Genomic DNA, 22884 nt, shown 5'->3' with positions numbered 1-22884 from the left:
CCTGGCAAACATTTCTCACCAGTGTGCCTTTCTGAACTACCTGACTTCCAAACTTCAGAGAAAAGGGTAAAATTCATTGGGACATAAGCTTTAATACAGTTGGACTAAACACCACAGAAACACCAACAAAAATTAGAAAGCCTAGGATTCTAAGTGACTAGAATTATCAGAAGTATAAAAAATGTTCTAAGCCTTTGAACATATAAGAATGCCCTGACCAGAGCCCTAACGTAAAAAAGTATAGTATTTTTCTACTGAGCCTCTCACAAACTACTAGGATTCTTCCTGAGAAATCCCTAAGCAGATTACCACTAAATTTACTCGTTGTTTACACTAAGCAGAAGAAAATCAGCATTTCTCCTTACTGAGGCACTGCAAAAAACCTTATGGTCAATATCAAATGATAGTCCCTCAAGAATTCTCTGCTTGAAGCTGAACACTTAGGAAATAAAAATTCAACTGGTCTTTATTTAACAATGATCTACTATGTGCTAAGAAACTCTAAACGATTAGGCAAAAAGGTAATTTAGCCCTAATACAGTATTAAGTATAAAAGTTCTAAGAGAAGGAAAAATTAATCAAAAGTGGATAGAAAGAAAATCTAATATTACAGTTAAAGGACAGGTAAATATCCCTAATATAGAGAGAAATGATTAAAAATTGAAGGGAAAAAACAAAATCATGAGAAAAATGAGTGAAAGATATGAGCAGATAGTTTACTGGGGGGAAGAAAGATACAAATAGCCCTCAAGCTTATCAGACACTACATTTCACCCACAGTAATGGGACTGCAAATTAGAACTATACAAATATACCATTTTTAAATCTACACAACTGGCAAAAATTCAAAAGCTTAACAAAATGCTCTCTGAAAGTAGCTGTGAGAAAACAGCACCTCAATCACTGGTGGTACAGGGAAGGTACAGACAATGGCACAACCTCCATGAGCAGCATTTGACATTATCTAACAAAACTACACGTGCATTTTCTCCTTAAATCAACAATCCTGCTTCTAGGAACCCACCCTGAAGCTACACCTCCAGCTATATGGAAAACAATTCTCAGGTTTTCGGGTTTATTTTGAAACTTTTTAAAAGTTTTAAGGTGTTTTGTATGCAGCAGTAAAGTTCATCCTTTCTAGTGAACAGCTCTGTAAGTTCTGAAGGGTTCATTATAGTCCTGGAATCACTACCAAAATCTAGATTTTAAAAAAAGGTTCCACCACCCCCCAAACATTCCCTTATGCCCCTTTGCAGTCAGATTGTTCCCTAACACCCAGCCCTTGACAAACACTGATCCATTTTATGTCCCTGGAGTTTTACTTTTTCAAGAATGTCATTTAAATAGACTCATATAGTATGCAGCTTTCAAATCTGGCTTCTTTCACTTAGTATAATGCATTTGAGAGTCATCTATATTGTTTCATGTATCTACAACTCACTTCTTTTTATTTCTGAATGTTACTCCAGTTATGGATATACCACAGTTCATTTATCCCTTCACTCACTGAAGGACACTTGGGTTGCATCTACTTTCTGACAATGTGTGAATAAAGTTGCTATAAACATTCAGGTACAGGTTATTGTGTGAACATAATAGGGAAATACCTTGCAATGAGATTGCTGGGTCACATGGTAAGTATAAGCTCAACTTTAAAATACACTGCCAGGCTGTTTTCCAAACTCACTATACCATTCCCATTTTCACAACAACATCTAAGTCGCTGTACACCCTGTCAGTACTTCATATTGTCAATATTTTTTAAGCCAATTCTCATAGCTGTGTAGTTGAAACACTGTATTTTAAAAGGAAAATATTGGAAATCATTAGATGCCTACATATAGGAGACTGGTTACATAAACTATGGTACATTCAAATAACGGAGTACAATTTTAGCAGTAAAAATGGAATGAAAACATCTATGAACTGATATGAAATAATTTTCAGAATGTATTTTCAACTGAAAAATAAAGTATAAATATATACGCGATACGTTAATATTGTGGAAGGTTTGAAAAAGGGTACGTACATACACACACACACACACAAACTCACAGTACTAATTACAAACAAATGGCAGGTACGATGAGGGTAGAAGAGATAAAGAAGACAATGGGATTTCACTGAACGTATATTCTTACATAATTTTGCCTTTTGAGCCATGTTCATATTTCACACAGTCAAAAACTAAATGAGTAAGGATAAGGAACCCCAAAAAATAATACAAAAGGAAACAAATAAATCTAATAATGTACAAATTTGGTAACAATCACACAAAAGAAAATAAAATAGCCAAGAAACATTTGGACAAAATACTCTGAACTGTATAGCCCCAGTGGATATATTGTAGGATGAGAAGAGCTACAAAGATATCTTGAACTTGACAAATTTACTGCTGTTAGTGACATGTGCATAACAATTTTGAAACTATTCTGTGTTATATGATTATGCAAATGAGTAAATATATTAATACTCTGGAAACCAGAATTCTCAAAGTTACAAATACGGAATAGGAGAAGAGGAAGACCTGTGATATTAAGCTTAAATTGGAAGCATCAGTTTTAACTCACGATTTATAGAAATGTCTATGTTGGTGTAGCATGTGTATTTCTCAGCTCTGTCCACAAAAAGAGCATACCTAATGCCCATATCTCAGTTTCTAAAAATCATTCTCCAGTAAAAGCAACAAGAGCTCTTTGACCAAATACCTAACACTGGGGCTGGGGCAGAATCTAGAGTGAACAAGAACATCTTGTGCCAGAAAAAAAGGAAGTCCTCAAAAGCTGATGAAGATAAGTCAAAGGACAATGGATGAGACTGGACAATGGATGAGACTCCTATGGGCCAAATCTGGAGCAAGTGGAGAAACAAAACCAAAGACAAGAATGGACTATAACCACTGCGTATAAATTAAGAATATATGTGCAAACAATGACACAAATAAAAAGGAAAGGGAGATAAAAGTTCTTTATAGAAGAATGCCAACCAATCAGCATGAAAGAAATGAAAGAGATACAAAAATCACTAATTTATAATCACCATAGGAACACATAATACAAGAAAGAGTCATCAATGAATTCTACAACCACTGAGTGAAAAATCTATTAGGAAACAGGATAGCTGCATGACCTAAAAGTATCACTCTATAGATCACTTATTAACTACAAAGGGCGAAAGGCATCTTTACAGTAGAGAAATCTGGTAGACACCAGCTTAATCAATTGTGCACCCCCAATATGATGCACCAAAAAAATTAGCATGACTTTCGTAGTATTCCTGCTTAAAAAAATTAACTTGAACCTAACCACAAGGATGCACCAAATGTACCTAAACAGAAGGATATTAAAGAAGAATAGACATAAAAATTAAATGCAGTTATGTGATAGGTGTCTAGATGTGGCTGCAGGAAAAAAAATGAAAAAAATCTGCTATAAAGGACATTATTGGGACAATTGGGAACACTGGTACATGAGTCATATATTAGGTGGTAGTATTGTATCAATGTTAAAATTCCTGAGTGTGATCACTGTATTGTGTTTATGCAAAAGAATGTCATTCTCAGAAAACTACTGGTTGCAGTATTGAGAGTTCAAATATAACAGATTAATGAAATATGCCATTTTCTTTCAAATGACTCAACTGTAGCTGGGGGGCTGGGCTGAGAATAAAAGGTACATGGCTGTCCATTTTAGCACTCTGGTAAGTTTTCTGAACATTTAAAATTCTTTCTTAAAAGTTTTTAAAAAGAGAGGATTACTCTAGAGGTGGAGACACAACAATGATTGTGGCTTAGTGGAAAAACTTTATCCCTCATTGGAAAAACTTTATACCTTAGAGTGAGTGTATTACTAACATGCTTAGAAAGAGCCGAAGGTGAAAATACAAATTTTTATGTGAATTCAACTGACTTTTAAAAGGTGTAGACTAATTTTAACTTTTAAGCACTCTACAAGCCAACAACCATTTTAGAAGCTGTTTCTGGCCCAAGGACTGCCAATACGCAACCTCTGATGGTCCTAATGGCACCCTTCATTTCACTTTAGTTTTCTGAGAAATAATCCTCATCTTGTTACATTCCTGTTAATAGAAAGTTCTGTAATAAACAATCTGAAATTTGGATCAAATATCATAATAACCACAATTTTACATAAGAAATTTGACATAAATTAATTATTGTCATTATTTTATAGGTGAGAAAAAAGATGCTTAGAGAAATTACATGATTTCCTCCAATAGCACAAAAGCCGACAGAACTTATACTTTCTAAATAAAAATTTATATTTTTTACAATCACCCTGTTATGGAATGAATTGCATCTTTCCAAAATTCAACATACGTATGTTGAAGCCCTAACCTGCAAAGAGATAACATTTGAAAATAGGGCCATTCAGGAGGTAATTAAGGTTAACTGAAGTCATAAGTGTGGGATCCTAACACAAGAGAACTGGTGTCATTATAAGAAGAGGAAGACATGTAGAATAGATAAACAAGATTATACTGCATAGCACAGGGAAATATATACAAGATCTTGTGGTACCTCACAGTGAAAAAAAAATGTGACAATGAATATTGGTGTGTTCATGTATAACTGAAAAATTGTGCTCTACACTGGAATTTGACACAATATTGCAAAATAACTATAACTCAATAAAAAAAAGTTTAAAAACCAAATAAATAAATATTTTTAAAAGGTGAAAAAAAAAAAAAAAAGAAGAGGAAGACACAGTAGGGGCATGCAAGCAGAGAAAATGTCATGTGAGGACACAAGAAGGTGGTCATTTGCAAGCCAAGGAGAGAGGCCTGAGGATAAATCAACTCTGCTGGCACCTTGATCTTGAGACTTCCACCCTCCAAAACTGTAAGAAAATAAATTTTTGCTGTTTAAGCCACACAACCTGTGCCATTCTGGCATGGCAGCTCTAGCAAACAAATACAACTTATTACCTCAAAATTAGTAATGTACTATAATCAACAAGACATCACAGAAGGCTTTATACTTATTGCATGACATATGCATTTAAATTAGCAATTCCATCCTGTTAATTACATATTTCAAAAAAGACACCAAAATCGTAAGAGCTAAACCTGACATGGATCATTTGGTCAACAAGCATTTATTTCACTCATACTCTGTTAAGAGTTGTATAGATAACATAGTGACCACTGCTCTCTAACAGTGTGTAAACAAATTACAAGAGATAATAAACTAGAATATGAGATGTGCAAGACATATGGCACCACTGAAGAATGCAGAAGCTCTGAAGTGACTTAGAAACAAAGAAGATATCATAGGACCTGCTTCTTCAAGCTATTTCTTACTCAATACTGCTTTCTTTCAGTAGATTTTTGTGTTTACAGTAGACAGCATTCACCACTCCGTGCAAATATACATCATCAAAAGCTACATCAACTTATACTTCACCTTTATTCCAAAAAAGCACACAGTCAGAACCCCATAATAGTAACTATTATATACTGATAACATTGTATGTGCCAAGCATTATGACAAGAACATTGTATACACTACTTCAGTCAATCCTCAAAATAACTTTACCCTCAGTAGGTATTATTGACTCCTTTCTTGCAAGTAATATATCATCTTAAATGATTCTTTGTGTTTTAACCTTCAGATATTTCAAAAATAATATTCCTAGTAAATCTAATATAGTCTCAACATAAAATGTTTGCTACTTCTAAAAAGAAATTTTAAGTACTTTCTACACATTTAGGAAAAAAGCAATAACATTTGCATATGCTAAAAGGTGATATAGAGATTCAAAACAAATTTCCAACATCACAACAAGGCCAGACAAGCGTACCACACTTCAGCCTCCCCATACCGCAGTTGAGGTCCGACAGCTGGGGGGCACTTACAGCCCACATGAGGAAAGACCCTTGAGTACCTGGAACTGGTGGCCAGGGAAGACTGGGGATCTTCCTACACAAGATCATATCTTACACAAGAACACTCCATTAAGATTGAGTGAACTGTGTCTCCTAATACATATAAACAAATACACAGAGTTAGGTAAAATAAGGAGACAGAGGAACATATTCCAAATGAAAAAAACAAGACAAGTGCCTGGAAAAAGACCTTAATGAAATAGAGATAAGCAATCTACCTGATGAAGAGTTGAAAGTAATAGTCATAAAGACACTCACCAAACTCAGGAGAGAAGTAATTGAACACAGTGATAACTTCAACAAAAAAGATAGAAAATACAAGACAGTAGCAAGCAGAGGTTATAACACAACTGAAAAAATACACTTAAGGGAGTCAAAGAGCAGATTGGACGAAGCAGAAGAATGAATCAATGAGCTGGAAGAAAAAGCAATGGAAATCACCCAAAAAATGAAAAAGAAAAAATGAATTTTAAAAAGTGAATATACCTTAAGAAACCTCTTAGACAACATCAAATGGAAAAACATTCACACTGTAGAGGTCCCAGAAGGAAAAAAGAAGAATAAGGGTCAGAAAAACTGTTTGAAAAGATAATGGCTGAAAATTTCCCTAATCTGGAAAAGGAAACAAAAATCCAGAGAGTTCCAACTAAGATGAAACCAAAGAGAACCACATCAAGAAACTTTAGAACTAAAACGGTAAAAGTTAAGGACTAAGAGAGAATCTTAACAGCAGTAAGGGAAAAACAACTTATTACATACAAAGAAAACCTCATAAGGCTCCCAGCAGACTTCTCAGAAGAAATTTTGCAGGCTAGAAGGGAGTGGCATGACACATTCAAAGTGCTGATAGGGAAAAATTGCCAACCAATAATTCTGTACCCAGCAAGGTTATCATTCAAAATTTAAAAAGAAGTAAAGAGATAAGAAAAAGCTAAAGAAGTTTATCACCACTAAACCAGCCTGATAAGAAATGTTATAGGGACTTTTCTAGGCTGAATAAAAACTACACTAATTAATGAAAAAACATATGAAAGTAAAAATCTCACAGGAAAAGGTAAATATATAAGGTAGCAGATTGATCACTTATAAAGCTGCCATGAAGCTTAAAAAACATAGAAGTAAAATTAGCTAAAAATACAATAATTTTAAGGGAACATAAAATAAAAAGATGTAAAATGTAGCAAGGAGTAGCAAAAAATATCAAACTGTTCTCAAATTTAAGTTACTATCAATTTAGACTGTTAGATACATAGGATGATATATGTGAACCTTATAAAAACCACAAAGAAAAAACTTATAGTAAATACACAAAAGAATAGGAGAAAGGAATCTTAACAAAGTGCTACAGAAAATCATCTAACCACAAGGGAGGAGAAAAAGAAAAAAAACAGAAAAACTATAAAAATAGGCAGAAAACAAATGACAGAATGGCACTAAGTGCATCTCTATCAATAATTACGTTAAATGTAAATGGACTAAATTCTCCAATCAAAAGATATACAGTGGCTGAATGGATTGGAAAAAAAAAAAAAGACCCATCTATATGCTGCCCACAAAAGACTCACTTCACAAGTAAGGACATACACAGACTGGATGTAAAGGGATGGAAAAAGATATTCCATGCAAGTGGAAACAAAAAGAAAGCTGGTATAGCTATATTCATATACGAAAAAATGGACTGTAAAAAAAGACACAGAGAAGCACTATGTAACAATAAAGGGGTCAGCATAGCAAGAAGATAACATTCATAAATATGTATGCACCCAACATAGGAGTACCAAAATATATAAAGCAAATATTCACAAACTTAGAAAATTAACAGCAATAAAAATAATAGTAGGGGACCTTAACACCCTACTTACAGCAATGAATACATCATTCAGACAGAAAATCAGTAAGAAAACATCAGCCTTAAATGGCACTTTGATCAAATAAACTTAATTGATTGATACAGAAAACTCTCCATCCAAAAGCAGTAGAATACACATTCTTCTCAAGTGCGCATGGAACATTCTCCAAGATAAGTCACATGTTAGGCCAGAAAACAAGTATCAATATATTTAACAAGACTGAAATCATATCAAGCATCTTTTCTGATCACAGTGGTAGGAAACTAGAAGACCATTATAAGAAGAAAACTGGGAAAACCACAAGGACGTGGCGATTAAACAACATGCTACTGAACAACCAATGGGTCACTGAAGAAACCAAAGGACAAATCAAAAATTATCCAGAGACCAGTGTAAATAGAAATATGACATACTAAGAACAACAAAAAATAAATAAAATAAATTACAAAGTCCTTTAAAAAAAAAAAAGAAATACGACATACTAAAATCTATGGGATGCAGCAAATGCAGTTCTAAGAGGAAGTTCACAGCAGTACAGAATTACATCGAGAAACAAGACAAATCTAACTTTACACTTTAAAAGGCACTAGAAAAAGAAGAATAAACAAATAAACAGAAGAAAAAAAAAGATCAGCACAGAAATAAATGAAGTCGGGATTAAAAAGACAAAAAAGATCAATGAAACCAAGAGCTGATTCTTTAAGATGATAAAATTGACAAGCCTCTAGAGCAAGAAAAAACATGAGAGGGCTCAAAGAAATAAAATCAGAAATGAAAGGGAAGTTACAACTGATACCACAAACATACAAAGAATGATAAGAGAATACTACGAACAGTAATGTACCAACAAAATCGAACACCTAGAAGAAACAAAAATTTCTTAAAAGAGTCTACCAAGATTGAATCATGAGGAAATAAAAAATCTGAATGGACCAATTACTATTAAGGAAATTGAATCAGTAATCAAAAACCTCCCTGCAAAACGCCTAGACCAGATGCCTTCACTAGTGAATTCTCCCAAATACTCAAAAATGGCTTATCACCTATCCTTCTCAAACCATTCCCAAAAAGTGAACAGGAGGGAATGCTTCTGAACACATTTTATGAGGCAGTATTACCCTGATACCAAAACCAGACAATGACAACACAGGGGGGAAAAAAAAACACAGGTCAAATATTCTTGATGGACATAGATGTAAAAATCCTCAACAACATATTAGCAAACTGAATTCAACAATACATTAAAAGGATTAAACACCACAATCAAAGATGGTTCAACATCCACATGAAACGATGCTCAACATAGGGGACTAATCATCAGGGAAATGCAAATCAAAGCCACAGTGAGGTATTTCCCCACACCTGTAAGAATGGCTATTATTTTTAAAGTCTACAAATAACAAATATTGGCAAGGCTATGGAGAAAAGGGAACCCTTGTATACTGTTGGTGGGAATGTAAATTGATACAGCCACTGGGGAAAACAGCATGGTGGTTTCTCAAAAAAGTAAAAATAGAACTACCACATGACCCAGCAATTCCACTCCTGGGTATACATCAAAAACAAACAAACAAACAAACAAACAAAAACAATAATTCAAAAAGATACATGCACCCCAATGTCCATAGCAGTATTGTTTACAATTGCCAAGGCATGGAAACAACCTAAGTGTCTATCAACAGACGAATGGATGCAGATATGATATATATATATATATATATATATATATATATATATATATATATATATATATATACACACATAATGGAATGCCACTCAGCCATAAAAAAGAATGAAATTTTGCCATTTGCAGCAACATGGATGGACTTGAAGGACATTACGCTAAATGAAATAAGTCAGAGAAAGATAAATGCTGTATAATATCACTTATACTTGTAATGTTACACAATAAACTAGTCAATACAATAAAAAAAATAAGCAGACCCACAGATACAGAGAACAAAGTAGTGGTTACTAGTGGGGAGGGGCAGGCAGTAACGGGGTGAGGGAGTGGAGGGGTACAAGATAGACTCAAGGATATATTGTACAACATGGGGAATATAGCCAATATTTTGTAATAACTGTAACTGGAAAGTAGCCTTTAAAAACTGTATAAAAAGTAAAGTTTTTTAAAAAAATTCCCCAAGTCATACATATCTGAATTAAGTTCTTGATCAAAAACAGTGACATATCAGCAGTTTATATAGTTCAATTTTAATATATGACAAGTATAAAAAAAAACCCTTACCTTAATTAAGAAGACCCTTTCATTAGCTTAGACAAAAATAAAAGACAAATAGGGAGAAAATTTACAAGGGAATAGTCTTCCTGCAACACTTCCCAGCAATCAAGAGATTGGCTCCATCAGTCAGTTCAACATATAGTCAGTTTTTCATCCGAGATGATAATTTACTACTGTGACATCATCTGTAGTTTCCTATGCTATTAAATTTCTCCCATCTGAGGCACAAACTTTACTTCAGTTCAACAATACAGTATCTGTTTACTATGTGCAAAGCTATTTTTCTAGTTCATTAGTTTTCCTTCTCATTTCATTCCATGGTCTACTGTTAAGTATCACCTAAAGCCATAGCAAATAATGTACAAATGTCATTTAGCTCGAAGAATGTGTTAAGTGTACTTCCATTAAGAGCATAGGAAAGGGTAAAAACTTCAGAGGATGAAAAAAAAATACCTAAACTTAAGTATATTAAATCAGAATCATAAAATTTCATAAAAAAAATAATGCTGGTAATCCATTATAAGCAACAAATTTTAGAAAACAAAATACAACCTTCTCTTCAAGTAGTGCATTCATTGCTGGAAAAATTTTAAGCCACATTAATGAAAAATCAACAGGAGACCCAAATATTCATGAGTTTGTTTTCTTTATGTACTAAAAATGCTTCCTCATGGTCCACTATAGCCTTGCAACTCAAAGGGTGTCCTGGAACCAGAAGCACCATCCTTACCTGGGAGCTTGTTAAAAAGGCAGATTCTCAGATTCACCCCCAACCAGCAGAATCATAATCTGCATTTTAATACAATCCCAAGGTGATTCTTATGCATATTACAGTTAAAGAAGCACTTGCCCTGAAAACACAGGTTCTTAACTTAGGTCCTAGGGGCAACATGAGTTTCATGAATTCCCTGAAATTTCATGCAGAGCTTTTTGTGCGTGAATATATGTATATTTTACTGGGAAAAGACTCCATGTATTTTTATCAAACTCTCACAAGAATATATGACCTCTAAATAGATTAAGAACTACTACCCTACTTGTTCTATGCCACAGTTTAAAAGTCAAAATATTTCAAAAACTATTTACGCTGCTCTCAATGAGGTCTGTTGAAGAATGACAAGAATGAAGGTCAGCACGTCACAGTGGGTCACGGAAGACCTTATCTGAAGAATTTATTCACACCATGCAAGAACTATGCCAAGAAACCAGTTTGGAGACATCTAAATAAATAATTCTCTACATGAGGTTTGAGATTAAGAATGTGCACTTGAAGAAGATTCAAACTGAGAAGTAAATAAATCTAAGGTAGGATTTTTTTTTTAAAGATAGGATGCCATTAGATGACAGTGAAGTGCTGAATTCTTGTTGTAAGAGCTCAATCAGCAAATCTCTAATAGAAATTCTGTTTGACTTGGGATACAGAACCATTTTTAAATGTTAACTTCTAAGTACATTCTTATAATACTTCCTTTATGAGGAACCCCGACATGTTTTACTAGTCGCACTTTCTTCCCTGGACCTCAGAAGACAAAACAAAGAATATTGCACAAAAATTAAAAAGGACTTGGCCAGGATCTTCAGCAAGTTAATGATAAAGAATAGCTCATATCCAGAAAGTTCTTACTAATATATAAGAACTGTGTATATGTTTCATTCTTTCATCTTATCACATAACCATCTCTTCGGGGTGTGTATTATCCAGGGGATAGACTACATCTAACTACTATTTCCTTAAGCCATTGAGCCTGAAAAAAATCTAACTTTCTTGATGAGCACCCAAAACGTGAGTAAAAAGTGTTAACTGGACTTTCTTGATACTTCTGTTTTAATGGTACTACTACCATAATTGTCATCAGTGCTGGGCCTAATTCCTAACAATCTGGTCTCCACAGTGGATCCATATCCTACCAGACCAGTCATGTCAGGCAAGACAGAATGCAAAAAGCATTCAGGGGATCAAGTCTTCCATTTCCATTTCCAGGGGAAAGCTTGGTTTTTCCTTAGCTCTATTTCTTAGAGCTATTAGAAGTTCTTGTTATGCAAGTACAATAGGAATTACAATGGAACTTTCACACATTGTTAACTATTAATGTACCTCATTTACATAGTAAACATATCCTGATAAATAATAAATACAATTATTGACTTGCATTACAGAAATGTGTTCCCTCAATTACAAAACCACATAAAAGAATGTAGTGCTTGACACAAATGACAGAAAAGCAATGAAAATTAAATGCTAATGTTTTAGACACTTAAGTAATTTACTTATTTGCTTTCCAGCCCATTTTAAACAGTGCCAACTTGATTTTTGAAGTGACAGAAGAATGACAATAAGGACAAGCACACTGACAGTAGTGATATGAAACCAGCAAGGAAGAGCAGTGAAAAAGGACAGAAGCTAACATGTGTTGACCCCCTTTATGGTACAGGCACTTGTGCAGTCCTAGGAGGTAGAGATTCCTGTCTTACTTGATAGACCAAGACACTAAAGTTCCAACAGATTAAAAATGACCTAAGAGCACAAAGTTGGACAGTGACAGGTTTGGGGCTGCAGCTTTATTGAGGGGAGGAAAGTAAGAAGGGTAGTAAGGGTAGAACAAAGACCAATGATGGAGAAGAGACAGTAAACGCAGTTTTATCTGGAGAAATGAAACAACAAGGAGACAAATACTTAAAGGCAAAACAGGTTACTGAGAACAGAAGTAAATGGCTCCTTGCACAAGTCAGTGGACATTTGAAAAGTAAATAATATGATCATTAATGATAATTTTTAAAAGTAAAATAAAATAAAGTGGCAAAGCCAGAATCTGAACGCAGTCTGTAACTCCCCAAAGCTCACGCCCCTTCCTCACCACCACACTCACAAATGAACTGATCCAGTTTATGCAAATGATACGTACTTTAAAAAACATTTTAACTGGAAATCTCAAATGTCACAGTAGTTTTATTTTTAAAAATACATTAAATATACTTCCAACAACAAAGAAGGATATAAAAAACTATACCAGTTCAGCCACTTGATCTTATTCTTTACCTGAAAGTGTCACAGAACTAAGAGGTGCTGGATACATCATTAAATTCCCAGATTCCCTATAATCACTCATACACTTATTCCCTCCAGAAATGTATTCTTAATTTTCTGGAACCTTTTAATATTTTCAGTCTAAACCATTTCTCAAGGCTAAGAAATCTCTTTGTTTACTCCCTACTGTTTAAAGTAACATCTTTTATTTGTCTCAAGTAACTCTGTTCCCGTTTCAGGGGAGGTCATCTAGGTATCTTTCTCTAGGTCAGGTGAAGTCTACCTTAATGTAGCACCCCATCAGTATACAATCCCAAAACCCTGAAACTTAGGGGGAAAATGGGTGAGTATAGTTAAAATCTAAAGAAATGGAATCCAAGATATTTTTGTGCATCTTCAATTTCCTTAAATAGAGGACCATATTGTATTTAAAATGGTATCTAATATCCAGAAGATCACACAAGCTAAATCATATGGATAAGTTACTCATCATATCTCAAACATACTCTATTTAAACAGAACAACAGGTTCACGTCTCCAGTTCATATGTCAGTTACCTCTTCATCATCTTCCTCATCTTCAACGTCCAGGATTCCTGAATCTTGTTCAGACTTGGGGCTAGTGCTTTCTATCTCTGTATCAAAAATCGTATATGCATCTTTCTTAAATTTTCTCTTGCTACCTATTCTGGGTTGTTGCAAGATGATGTTATCCAGGTTTCTTTGTTGTTGGGCCTAGGACAGAAACACATACACAGACACAAACAAAAAAACAAAGAAATAAAACAATTGAGCATTCGAAGACCTTCTTATTGTTAACTGACTGGTATCTTAAAGACTATACAACAAAATGCCTTAATTTGTAGTTTTAGTCCCAGAAATAAAACCAAGCATATTAATGTATACATTTTTAACCCTGGAGTTATCCATCTTAATTCATTTTCCCGGTTTCCATAGAATAAAAGATAATCAGTCAATACCATCAAGAAGGCTTTCCAAATACACACACTAAATCACCTCAAAAATTAAATCTACTCATTTTCACCTAAGTAGCCAAGAGATTAGTGCAAATGACTAAATATTTATCTCTTAAAAGATAAGTGCTATACTAGAGCCACTATGCTTAGGAGAGGAACAGGAGACTTTAAGCTTAGGGAACTCTCAAAAACAGTTATGTAGATATAAGAGACCAATAAATTGAATCAGGAGAATGAAATTTCTTATACAGAGTGATTTGAACTAATGAATCCAACAGGATTTCATGACCTTAGTCTGTGGAAAACAGAGTTTTAAGCACTTCTTTTTCTAAACTTTTATAGAAAAGTATGATCTCCTCAGCTTAATAAAATGGACTCAAATGATGGTGTGGTTTCCATAGATCCAAGGAAGTGGAAAGTGTGACTATACAGAGTCAACAGGAGAAGTTAAACCAAAATATTAGAGCTGGTAGCAACTTTAGACACCATTCAGGAAACAGGCTGGAAGACAAAGGATTTGTTAGAGGCCACAAGGCCAGGCATGGTGAATCAGAAGCCCAAAATGTGATTTCCTAAATTCCACCCCAGCGATCTTCCTACTACAACAACAGTCCTTCAAAGCAGGATAAAATGTTTCCCCCAAAAGAGAGTTCTGTGGTCTGTAAACAGGAAACACTGTATGCGTATGTCGTACAAGGCTTCTTGCAAACACACAATTAGCAGAATAAAAATCCAAAGCCCTATTTTAAGGAAATTTCTTTAATATGGTCTAATCCAGCAGGTTCCAAAAGTATTTCGCAACAGAACTTTCCTTTTAAAAAAAAAAAAGCATTATCCCAAGCTGCAAAGCTTTAAAAATGTGGCCTCTGGGAATATACATTCCTTAATCAATAGACAACATTTCTACTCCTGACAAAAAGAACTCAGTACAGGAGAAAATCATCATCCCAAATATTCTGAATGAGAGTAAGGAATTCAAGATAAATATTAAGTAAAAGGTGTTGGTCCAGGTACTGGTTAAATGAGACAATTACAACAGGACAGAGAAAAACTTGAACTATGTGAGCTAGTTTCTGCCAAGAAAATGAAAAGAAGCTACATTCCAGAGATTTGAATCAATGGAAACTAACTTGTCTCTCTGCACAGTACTCACTGATATTTTGGTTTGACTTACACAAAATACATGGCTTCAGTAACAGACCGAGATAGAGAAGGTACACAAACACATTGAATTTATGTTTGTACACAAGACACACATATCCTCCAAGCATTTGAGACCCCAAATTAGACAGAATATCCTTTCTATTCCTCTCAAAAGTAAATTCTTCCCCACTTGCTTTCAATGCAAACCACACAAAAAGGGGTCAAGGACTTTGGAGAGCTAAACCTTTCATATTTTAAAAAGCAAGCCCTCAGCTTGAGAGTGATCACTTGTCCCTTAACTCTATCCTCTCTCTCAGTACAGCAAAACTAAAAGCTGTCATAATTTGGCCCTATTTTATTGAATCTGAAGGTAAAGATTTTTCTTTCACAATCAATAAAATACTACCAGTGTACCAAAAGCAATCAGGAGGAGCCACACTTGAGTACTATCATTTACACTTGCAATGTTACAAATCTGAAAGCATCCTATGGAAATAATTTTAGGTCGTCTATGATTTGTTCTTCTCAGTTGTGTCTGGTTTACCCACCAATCTGAAGGGGCACACAGTAGTTTAGGCCAAATCAGCAAATTAAAATTGCAAACCCCATGCGAGAAATCTGAGCATTGCAAGTTTTATTCCAAGACTTTATCAGAACGTGGGGTCTCTTTCAGAAATACCAAGGCTTCTCTGGTGTATAATGGAGCAGTCAGGGCAGATCTACCAAACAGGAACTGGCCACGTTGGAAACACTGAACGATGAAATACTCTGACACTATCCACTATGAAGCAAGTGAAAACTACCGTCTATTCAAAACATATGTTATGGGATTGACAGGAAGCGGAAAAGAGTAAATATAGATAAAAATATGTAAATACACGTAATACATATTTAAAATTAAAATGTGTCATGAAAATCTATGGAAAAAAAAAACCAATAAAAGCTCTTCAGGGCTCTTTTCTAACATGCTAAGCCATCTTACCAGGACCATTAATTCTATTCTTCCAAAGACAACCTTTACAATCATGAGCCAAAGGAGCAGCTGACTGATTTCTGCTGCCTAGTTGAATTGGGGGTGACAGGGTACCAAGCACACAACTAGACCTTAGAAGGCATTTAGGCACTTTATTTTTCTTAGCTTCATTCTCTTTGTGAACAATCTTCAAATTTAACCACCTCTTCCTCAAGACTCCCTCATACATGTTATTCTCTGGTCTCCTAACATATTGAAAGTTAGCAAAATGTATCCCTCAGTCCCTGTTCTTCCACCACTCTCTCTACTCTCCCAAGATCCAACAGCATATTTCTAGTTTCCTATTACTACTCTGTGTTCTACCATCACTTTAATTCCAACATACTTAAAGTGGAACTTACTGCCTTCTCATTTCAGTTCCCCTGCATATTATGGCTAGGCCCTTCTTAAGCCACATTATTCATCACATCAATTAAGCATGAGGGAAAATGGGGGGAAATTTTTAAACAAGTACAAATCCAAACTCCATAATCTATCACCTAGACTCCACCACAATGGAAACTGAACCTAATTTTCCCATGTATCTCTCCAACATGACTCTTCTACTTGGATCAGACTCTACCTCATAATATACTAGCAATATTTCCACTATCATACCTTTGTTTACACCATTTCTCTACCAGATGACGTCTCCCTGCTTGTATGCACTCTTTGCTCTAAAACCTAACTAAAATTCTTCTTCCTTTAGGAAGCTTCCTCTCACTGTTCTAACTCAGTGCTTTCTCTCTGTTTCCCTATGTTTAGTCAAAAACATACTGTATATCAACTTGGCCCCAGACATTGCACCGAGTATTGGGTATACAAAAAATAAGATGGATTTTCTGACTCTTGAACTGCATATTATTCTACTATGAGAAATAAGACAGGCAAGTCAGTGGCTCAGATTCAGTGCAATGAGTATAATAATAAAAATAAATGCAGGTGCAATAACTGGACAAAGGAAAAAATAATCATATCTTCCCTTGGAGGGGTTTCAGGAAAAGCTTCACAGAGGAAGAAGTAGCAAACTATGCTCTTAAAAGACGAATATGATTTTTCCAAAGGGAGGTAAAAAGAAAGGGTAACCATTCCAGAAAAAAAGGAACCACATGTGAAAAGACCTCTACATGTGAAATAACACTATCCATCCAAGGCATACGGAATATTATATGAGAAAATAGGTTTTTAGGACTAACAGGAGATAAAGTTAAAGATGCCATATAAAGCAGTTTCAAGGTTAGCTAGTAGGCAATGGAGAAACAGAAGAAGAAACACCAGGGGAAGAACAGGATCAGCTTTATAACTGAGGCAAATCCTCTAGGAGTAGAGAAACGGTCAACTGGGAGAAGATAAAGACTAGAAACAGGGAAACCAGTAAAGATCACTAAATGAATAACAACAATGATGAAGGTTTGAATTAAGGTAGCGGCAGACACAGAAGAAGCAGAATCAACAGAATTTACTGATTTTAACGTTTTAATTAATTTTATAAAATTGTAATAAAACATTAATTTGAATGTTTTAATTTGAATGTTTTAATGTATGTGGAAAAGGGGATGGAAATAAGAATAACTCCAAGTTCCATTCAAACAATAGGAATGGGGGAATAATAAGTTGAAAGAAGAGGAGAAAAGATGAATTCAGTAAACCTATCAGATGTTCATGTAGAAAAATGACAGTACAGCAATTCAGTGTGTAAATCTTCTATTTTTGAGGATAGGAGACTTACTTTGCCTTTCTTAGAATCCCCCAAGCCCAGACACAGCGACACGTACGGTAAACTCAGATAAATGTTTACTATATAAAGGTAATAGATAATAAATAAATCCATAAGAGGATGAGGTTTGGCCCAATAAAAGATGAGGAATATCTTAAGACACATGATTTGGATTTTCTCCTACCTATTCAAAGAGGGGGGAAAACCCTTAAGAATTACCTGATCTGAATTATCCACCTAAAAATGTAGCTATTCAAACTTTCACAACTGTCATTACATACCTTATTCAATAAAGTTTTATTGTGAAACAACTTCCTAGGGTACCTAGCAGTAAGGCTCAAAGAGTTAAAATTCTGTGAATCAAGTCAAAGGCTTCTGTCTTTATCAACCCAATACTGACCTCTAGTGGGCTAAATGAATATATACAAATGACCTTGAGGATTAGAAACTAATTGAAAAGGGAGAGATTTGGGCTTATAGTTTGGAAGCTTGCTATGGACTTCAGTTACAGGATGCTATACCAAAAAGAAAGAAAAGAGAAGAAAAAATTTTCTTGCAGTAAGACAGTTCTTTAAGTCTAAGCTCTGCAATGTATTAAGTCTTCAAACTTGGGCAGGTTCTTCTCTACGCAACAATCTCATTTATTAAACAACAACAAAAAAACCCAAAGTTAATAAGATGTACCTCAGTACCTCCACAAGGATTCAATGGGGTAATAGACATAACAAATCTTGAATTAAAAGATAAGTCAAACAAAAAACACTAAAAAGTTAAGCTGTTATCTGTCTTCCCTCTCAAAATGAAATAAGAATCTTGTTTCATGGTCTACTCTGGAAGCATCTGAGATCTAGCAATATTTAGATCCTTAATTATTAATGGCATCTAATTCTGCTTCACAGTGCCATTCAATTTTGCATTTTCACTACATTCCAAGTATCAGATACCTGTACTGGACATCTCTTGTGCTTAAAGATCCACTCAGATTCTCTCAGCTTTAGCTCTTATTCCAGCAGAAATATCAGCAGTCTGTTCTGGGCAGCCTTGGAAGTGTCACATAGTGTAAACCAAAACCAGTTCTAGCACCCCACCACACCTCCAGCTTCCTGCCCAGGGGCTCTGCTGAGAACACAGTGTGGAATACCACAAGAAGTACTTAGCATTCAAGATCCTCAGCCCAGAAGTGAGGCAAACCCTGACCAAAGAGCTAACAGATAAATGCTCCTCACTTTTGTCCCTCCCCTGGTGAGTTCCATATGGCTTCTCAGAAAGTCCCATGGATTAGGGAACCAAACTGCCCCACAATTGTTATCACTGTTCTAACTTTACCAATTTCTCTTTTCACTCCTCCTTATACTTATGCTGGAATAAACCACTCATGTACCAACCTCTCAGGTTTCCCCAGGGAAACCAAGGCTAAAATAATATCCCATACAATAGACTGAAGTAGGATTGTAACCTCATGACTGAAGCTCAAAGAATAACCATGAAAATAATTGGTAAGATCAAGATATAAAGACTCCAAAGCTAACTCTTCAGTTCTCACCAATCAAAAGAACTACAAAAAGTTGCAAATGCAAAGTGGTTTCTTCTCGTTTATCAGCGCTAGCTCTGGCAACTGGTACTTTGGCAATTAGATCAAATATCAGATTTTATTCAAACAAAATAAAAACAAAACAAAACAAGGATAATGAGTTAAACTAAAGGGAAAAAAAACATATCAAGATCATATCCAAAAAGTTATTTACATATTAGTGCCCATAGGAGTGTGTATATGTGTGTGCGTATTTTATGTGATATTTTAAAGGAGGGCTAAACAAATAAAGAGTTTCTCATACACTTTAATCAGGTCCCAAAGAACTTCAATCAGTAGAATGAGAAATCTAGGATTATGATACTTGTGAAGCTTTTTTTTCAGTTGAGAAAAAGTTTTCCCTTTATCACCTTTAAAATTAAAACTGAGATCCTTAGCCCTTTGAAAGTCTCCAGTTCATATTTAAAACTATATTTCATTGAGGGGGAAACCGTCTTTGCACTAACAAAATTCCCTGCAGTTAAGCTGCACTAGATGTAGGCAAGCAACAGTCATTTTTAAAAGAATTCTCTTCTGAATTAGGATATTCCCAGCTCTTTTGAAATACTATCTTTTTCCTTTGTCAACACATACACACCATAAACACAAACAATGTTAATTGTAGTTAATTGTAAAATAAATTAGGAAATAAACATAAAGAAAAAATGGAAAACAATGTATAATTTCTATTCAGTAATAACCAATTATTTGGTGAATGACAACCCAGTCTATATATATAAAGATTTCTTTTTGTTCATCTGTATTTTTCTATTTATCTGCATAACTGCTAATACATTTATATTGGTATATCAAAAAAGCATTACTTAATAAAGTTTTCAAATCTGCCTTTTGCTTAAAATATTTTACAAATTTCTTTCTCTACAAATAAAAACATTTATTAACAATATTTGCACTGTACTGCATTTCAAAGAATGGATGTTTATTTGTCCATAATGAACTATAAGACATTTATATTGCCTCCAATATTTTGCTATTTAATAATTCCTGCAAAGAATATCTCCAGAGCTAAAATTTTGTGCATATCCTTAATTACTTTATTAGTAACAGAAAACCACTCCTTCAAATGACTGCTCACTCAAGTTTATAGAACAATTCATGTTTTCCCAGTTTATTTGTTTTATTTTAAATGTCTGCCAAATGAACATAACTTCACAATTTTAAAAATCTAATAACACTAAAATTATTTCACTAAAAAACAGACTCCTCCTTATGCCTTTTCCTGTACCCAATCCTGCTCTGTAGAGTTACTATTTTTACATTCACATTTCCAGTAATACCCTTAATTTATGTTAAAAAACTTACATCACTTAAAAATATACACCTCCTTACCCTACTGCTTCTTCAGTTATCTTCCCAACATAGTACTTTAAGGAAAAGCAATAATCAATGTTAATCATTATGTCATGTAACCAGACTGTCTCATGACAGAGCCAAGTACATACGGAAAGATTACATATGTTTGATTAGTTTCTTTCTTGTACAGCTTTTCGTTTTTCTTGGAGTTTCAAACTTCCTACATTTTTTTAATTCAATAATATTCTAACTGTAATTATCTTGATTTGTTTCCAAAAAGCTTACCATAATAGATATTCTATCAAGACCTTATTATTTCTAATGGTATAACCTGGGCTGACTGTCTTATAAGGCCTGCTTCACCGCTGTCACTCTGAGGGGCTTATTTCATCTCTCAGTGCGGATAAAGCCATAGTTCCAATAATTCCATATCTATCTTTCACTTAATTTAGTCCTTCATTTTGTTGACATACATCTTCAGGTAATTCTTACGAAATGAAACATGAGAGTTAAATTTCTTGAATCCTTCCACTTTAAAAATGACTTTAATCCTCATTCAAATAAACTGATAAAATACTTAACTGAGTATAGAACTTAAGGTTGAAAATCATTTTACCTCGGACTATAGAAGGCATTGCTCCCTCCACTGTCTTCGGGCATCCATTTTTGCTAGTGGGAAAAGCAATGACGTGTTGATCTTCACTCCTTGGTCTGTTACATTACTTTTCCTCTCTGGAAGCTTTTCAAGCCTTTTACCTTCTACATCCTCAGTTTCACAAGGATGCACGTTCGTGTAGGTCTTTGTTTAATTTGTTCATTATGCTGGGTAAGTAATATATCTGGAAGTGTGAGCCCTGGCATTTTCTAATATTAATGCTGTGGTGATTTTCCCCCTTTGTCTAGAATTCCTAACGGATACTGAATCCTCCCGTAATACCTCCTGATGATCTTTGCAACATTTTTACATAAAGAACAAAACTTCTTAATTTTTGACGATACCAGTGAACTTTTCTGACATATTCCTCTGTCTTCTGCATTGTTCCATCCAAGCACTTTTTCTTATTGTTACTTGTTTTCTTATATTGGTATTTTTTGTCTCTTTCTTTCCGCTTGCACATTTTCCTCAAATATCCATTGATCCTTGGCCAGTTATTCATATTTAAAAGTAAGTCACTTAGAGTTTACAGAAAAGTCTGTGAGCATAGGAAAGCTTGTCAACTAGCAAGCTCCACTTTAGGGAATTCTATACAGGAAATTACCTCTTTGATGGGGAAATCCAAATGGCAGTTTATGGCAGTCCTTTATTAATTTCCCTAGAAAAGAATCTTCCAATCGCCCACCTAAGAATATGAGTGTAAATATTCCATCCAAGGAAGAGGAGAAGTAGATGAATTAATGTTTTCTACACTAACTTTCAACAAATCATGCCGTTTTAAGCCCCTCATCTTATCCTACATCTATAATAGCTCACACCTCCAAAGACTCAGCTTATCTGGAGTTACCACTATTGAACTGTTTTCTCCATTTTATGTGTACCTGTTTATACTTTCAGCTGTGGCTTAATACACCCTGCTATATTACTTACCACTCTTCCCTCCACTTCCTTTTTTTTTTACCTTCCAGCTTTCTTATTTTTGATATATAATTATATGAAAGCTTAAGGCAGACACCATGCTGACTTAACACACATATATATTGCAAAATGACTACCACAGTAAGGTACTTAACATCTCCATGCCCTCACATACTTACCATTTTTGTATGTGGTGATAACATCTATGACCTATTCTCTTAACAACTCTCAAGTATACAATAAAGTATTGTTAATCATAGTGACCATGTTGTATATCAGATCTCCAGAATTTACTCATTTTATAGCCACAAGTTTGTACCTTTGACAAATATCTCCCCATTTCCGTCACCTCCCAGGCCCTGGCAACCACCATTTCTACTATCTATTTTGATGAGTTTGGCTTTTTCAGATTCAACATACCATGCAGTTTTTGTCTCTGACTTACTTAACTTAGCATAATGCCCTCGAGGTCATCTCATGTTTTGCAAAGAGAGGACTGCCTTCTTTCATGGTTGAAAAATATTCCATAATGTGTGCGTATCATATTTTCTTCATCTT

General features: G+C 34.7%; 1 protein-coding gene across 3 annotated transcripts in view; it reads right to left on the bottom strand.

The window, feature by feature from the left end:
• EXOC6B (exocyst complex component 6B) overlaps positions 1–22884 on the bottom strand; it is a 533613-nt gene that overhangs the window by 296330 nt on the left and 214399 nt on the right. For 2 of the 3 annotated variants that reach the window (XM_006201563.4, XM_072937567.1), the window contains exon 7: positions 13579–13755. The exons of the other annotated variant lie outside the window; for it this stretch is intronic. In XM_006201563.4, the coding sequence (XP_006201625.1) occupies positions 13579–13755 (177 nt within the window). The remainder of the gene's footprint in view (positions 1–13578; positions 13756–22884) is intronic. 3 annotated transcript variants of the gene reach the window in all.

This window comes from Vicugna pacos, chromosome 15 (assembly GCF_048564905.1).
Source record: "Vicugna pacos chromosome 15, VicPac4, whole genome shotgun sequence".
In the NCBI taxonomy this organism is placed as follows: domain Eukaryota; kingdom Metazoa; phylum Chordata; class Mammalia; order Artiodactyla; family Camelidae; genus Vicugna; species Vicugna pacos.
This window is presented reverse-complemented; position numbering and strand designations above follow the sequence as displayed.